A 4,354-nucleotide genomic window follows, 5' to 3' on the forward strand; every position below is an offset into this window, starting at 1 on the left:
AAATTTTCTTTTGTAAAAATCTTTGTGCTCTGCAAAACGAACAAACTTGTCAGTGTAAAACGAACTTTACTTAGGGAGGGCTTCGTTACCCTTTCGTATGCTATTCTTTGCCGTTATTCCTTGAAATTTCTTCTTCACTTTGCTCGTTATTGTTATCCTGTTTTAAACATCTTAGCAAACAAGTTATTGTAAAAGCATCCATGCTTGTTTGTTCCCGCATCCACAGAAAAATTCGTTAGTTTCCTATATGGTCGACCGCTCTCATGAACTTCTTTTGTTCATACTTCGGCAGGAAAGAATGCTCATTTTCCTTAAAAATCCTTTTATTTTTTTAGCAAAGTTGAAAATTTTTTGCGATGATTTTGGGAAACATATATATATTTGGTATATTATATATTTTTTGAAAATGATATATTTTACACACAACCTTTTAATGTCACTACATTAATTACTCAAACAAGGTCTTCCATCTCTTCTTTTTCTTCTTCCTCTTCTTCTTCTTGATCTTGACTTGTAAAATTTTCGAATCCCTTTTGACAATTTTTCCCCAGTTTGTATATGTCTTTGTACCAACTCGAATTTTGCTATGTCGAAGGAATTTTTGAGGCCCTCTCAAAATTCTCGCTTGATGTAAGTGTGCACTTGTTGATTCTGGATTTTATGGTGTTGAAAGAATTTTTGAGACCTTTCTCAAAATTCTGCCCCAGTGTAGAAGTTTTAATCAGTTCATCCCTTTGAACTGATATACTTGTAGAATTTTTAAGGTCCCCTCAAAAATTCTGCCCTAGTTTCTATGTGGCGTTACTTTCATCTCTCTCTTGCTAGATCAATTCTGAGGTTTCCTAGGGTTCGCTGGGAATTTTGTTTGGAATGACCGAGCTTGGGAGAGCGCCTACATATCCCGTTTTGGGAATCAGGTCGAAACGTAATTCGAGGTAAACATATTGGGATTTTTTTGGTGTGACCGAATCAAAGAGCGCCTACGTATCCCAAATGGGAATCAGGTCATAACATAGTTCAGAATACATAATTTTGGATTTCTTGGTTTAAAGTGACCGAGCGTGAAAAAGCGCCTACGTATCCCCTTATAGGTATAGGGAATCAGGTCCTCGCGTAGTTCGTACATACATTTGGATTTGGTTTTTTCTAAGAAAAATGCAAAATTACAAGCAAAGGAAATGCAATTAAAGCAACATAAACTAAAAAAAAACTCTGAATCTTCATAGTCTTCTTCTTCTTCACACGTAGTATCTCTTGATGGCATCTGAATTTATTGCTCTTGGCCACTCCTGACCATCCATTTCAGCAAGTACCACTGCTCCTCCTGATAGTACCTTTCGCACCATATAGGGCCCTCGCCAGTTTGGTGCAAATTTTCCTTTGTATTCTTCTTGATTTGGGAATATTCGTTTGAGTACCAATTGCCCAATTTGAAAAACCCTGGTTCTTACATGCTTGTTAAAAGCTCGTGCCATTCTTTGTTAGTACAATTGACCATGGCAAACCACAATCATTCGCTTTTCATCTATCAGAGCTAGTTGTTCATACCTCTTGCGGATCCATTCTGCATCGCCCAAATCAGCTTGTTGTATGATTCAAAGTGAAGGATTTCTACTTCGGCTGGTATTACTGCTTCAGTGCCATACAACAACCAGTACGGAGTGGCCCCAGTTGAAGTCTTGGCAGTAGTGCAATATCCCAGTAATGCATAGGGCAATTGCTCATGCCAGTCTTTGTAGTTATCAATCTTCTTTCTTAGGATCTTCTTGATATTTTTGTTGGCGGCTTCTGTAGCTTCATTCATTTGCGGTCAGTATGCAGTTGAATTTCGATGAGTGATTTGGAATTGAGCATATATCTCTTTCATCAGGCGGCTGTTTAGATTTGCCCCATTGTCTGTTATGATTGATTCTGGGATGCCAAATTGACATATGGTGTTATTATGCACAAAATCGGCGACTACTTTCTTTGTTAATGATGCATAAGATGCTGCTTCCACCCACTTGGTGAAGTAGTCTATGGCGACCAAAATGAAGCGGTGTTTGTTTGATGCAACTGGCTCAATTGGTCCTATGACATCTGTGCCCCAAGCGACGAATGGCCAAGGCGACGTCATATCATTCAGTACTATCAGAGGGACCTTTATCAAGTCTCTATGAATTTGACATTTGTGGCATTTCTGGATGAATTTGCTACAATCGTTCTCCATGGTCATCCAGTAATAACCTGTTCTTCAGATTTTCTTCGCTAGCACGAACCCATTCATATGAGCCCGCAGGTTTCAGCATGCAATTCTTCAATCAATCTTGTGGCTTCGATAGAGTCCACACATCTGAGCAAACCCAAATCTGGGGTCCTTTTATACAGAATATTCTTATTAAGGAAGAAACCATTCGCCAACTTCCTGATAGTATTCTTTTGATTGATGGTAATTCCTTCAGGATATTCTCCTTTTACCAAATACATTTTTATGTCGGCATACCAGGGTTTCCCATCGATCTCTGCTTCTACAAAAGCACAATGAGTTGGTTGATCTCTGATTTTGACTCTGATAAGATCGATGTATTTACTGTCAGGATGCTGAATCATGGATGCTATTATCGCCAATGCGTCAGCAAAATCATTTTGGGATCTTGGTATGTGTTTGAACTTGACTTCTTGGAACCGATCTGCTAGTCTTTTCACAAGTCTAACATACGGTATGATCTTCTCATTTTTGGTAGCCCATTCTCCTCGAACCTGATGAATAAACAAATCCGAGTCACAATTACATGAAGGTTTCACACATCCATGTCAAGGGCTAGATGAAAACCCATGATACATGCTTCGTATTCAGCCATGTTGTTGGTGCATCGAAGTTCGACTTAAGCGTACGCATCGGATAGTATTGACCAGAGTTCGAAACCAAAATGGCTTCAATTCCTGATCCTTTAAAATTGATTGCTCCTTCAAAGTATACTTTCCAGCCTAAATGATATTCATTTTCTTCGCCCTCAATTGTCATCACTTCTTCATCTAGGAAGTAAGTCCACAAAGGTACGGGTTTGTCATCCACTGGACTTCGCCCAGTAAATCTGCTAATCCTTGGCCCTTAACTGCTTTCTGTGCGACGTATTAGATGTCGAACTCACTCAATAGCATTTTCCATTTGGCCAGCTTTCCTATCAGAATAGATTGGCGAAAGATGTACCTTAGGGGGGTCCATTCTTGAGATCAAATGAGCCATGTATGCAACTATTTAATGTCTTAATTTCTGAGACACCCAGGTTAGAGCGCAACACATTTTTTCCACCAAAGAATATCTGGATTCACAGGGTGTGAACTTCTTACTGATTTAAGAGATGGCTCTCTCTTTCTTGCCTGTTTCGTCATTTTATGCCAACATGCATCCAAAAGCATTCTCTGATACTGACATGTATAGCAGTAAAGGGCTTCCCGGCCTTGGCTAGACCACGGGTGGATTTGACAAGTATCTCTTGATTGTGTCGAAGGCTTTCTGACAATCTTCTGTCCATCTGGTTGGAGCATCTTTCTTGAGGAGTTTAAGAATCGGTTTTGCAATTATTGTGCACTGGGCAATGAAGCTTCCAATGTAGTTTAACCTTCCCAGGAAACTCATAACCTCTTTCTTTGTTGTTGGCGGTGGGAACTCTTGAATTGCTTTGATCTTTGTGGGATCCAACTCAATACCACGACGACTGCCTATGAATCCTAGCAACTTTTCGGCAGGCACTCAAAATGCGCATTTTGTAGGATTCAACTTCAAATCGTACTTGCGGAGTCTGTCGAAGAATTTTCTTAAGTGCTCAAGATGATCATCACCTATTCGGGGCTTGGTGATGACGTCGTCCACATATACCTCAATGTCTCTATGCAATATTTCATGAAAGATAGCAGTCATCACCCTCATGTAAGTAGTGCCAGCATTCCTGAGCCCAAAAGGCATACGGTAATGATATATCCCCCATAGTGTGATGAATCCTGCTTCATCCATCAGTATCTAATGATAGCTCGTGTAACAATCCACAAAAGATTGCAGCTCATGCTTGGCGCAGTTGTTAATGAATATGTGAATGTTTGGGAGTGGGAAATTATCCTTTGGGCTAGCACGGTTAAGATCACAATAGTCCACACAGATCCTTATTTTCCCATCTTTCTTTGGTACTGGGACTATGTTCGCTAACCATATCGGGTATGGTGTCACTTCCACAACTCCCGACTGACTCTATTTTTCTACTTCTTCTTTAATTCGGATGCTGACATCAGGCTTATGCTACCTAATTTTCTGTTTTACTGGGGTAAATCCTTCTAGGATCAGCAACCTATGGGCAACAATGTTCGTACTCAAGCCCGA

At 40.0% G+C, this 4,354-nt stretch overlaps 2 protein-coding genes across 2 annotated transcripts; both read right to left on the bottom strand.

Moving 5' to 3' along the window:
• Positions 1 to 1,810: 1,810 nt before the first annotated feature.
• Positions 1,811 to 2,209, bottom strand: LOC132034653 (uncharacterized). The gene has a single exon (XM_059425037.1). The coding sequence runs from the start codon at positions 2,207 to 2,209 to the stop codon at positions 1,811 to 1,813; it is 399 nt and encodes a 132-aa protein (XP_059281020.1).
• Positions 2,210 to 2,262: 53 nt separating this feature from the next.
• Positions 2,263 to 3,994, bottom strand: LOC132034655 (uncharacterized). The gene is made up of 3 exons (XM_059425038.1): positions 3,823 to 3,994; positions 3,452 to 3,711; positions 2,263 to 2,739 (listed from the first exon to the last, which is right to left on the bottom strand). Exons 1-3 carry the CDS (start codon positions 3,992 to 3,994, stop codon positions 2,263 to 2,265), a joined length of 909 nt encoding a protein of 302 aa, XP_059281021.1.
• Between the last annotated feature and the right edge of the window lie 360 nt (positions 3,995 to 4,354).

Source organism: Lycium ferocissimum, chromosome 10 (assembly GCF_029784015.1).
Source record: "Lycium ferocissimum isolate CSIRO_LF1 chromosome 10, AGI_CSIRO_Lferr_CH_V1, whole genome shotgun sequence".
In the NCBI taxonomy this organism is placed as follows: Eukaryota; Viridiplantae; Streptophyta; class Magnoliopsida; order Solanales; family Solanaceae; genus Lycium; species Lycium ferocissimum.

What these genes read in the sequence shown, in the direction of transcription:
- LOC132034653 (XM_059425037.1), bottom strand. Translation starts at nt 2,209, where the DNA reads ATGGAGAACGATTGTAGCAAATTCATCCAGAAATGCCACAAATGTCAA.
- LOC132034655 (XM_059425038.1), bottom strand. Translation starts at nt 3,994, where the DNA reads ATGGATGAAGCAGGATTCATCACACTATGGGGGATATATCATTACCGT. An exon ending in CATCACCAAGCCCCGAATAG is followed by an intron (nt 3,712 to 3,822) that starts GTGATGATCATC and finishes AAAAGTTGCTAG; the next exon opens with GATTCATAGGCAGTCGTCGT. An exon ending in ACTTGTCAAATCCACCCGTG is followed by an intron (nt 2,740 to 3,451) that starts GTCTAGCCAAGG and finishes TTTATTCATCAG; the next exon opens with GTTCGAGGAGAATGGGCTAC.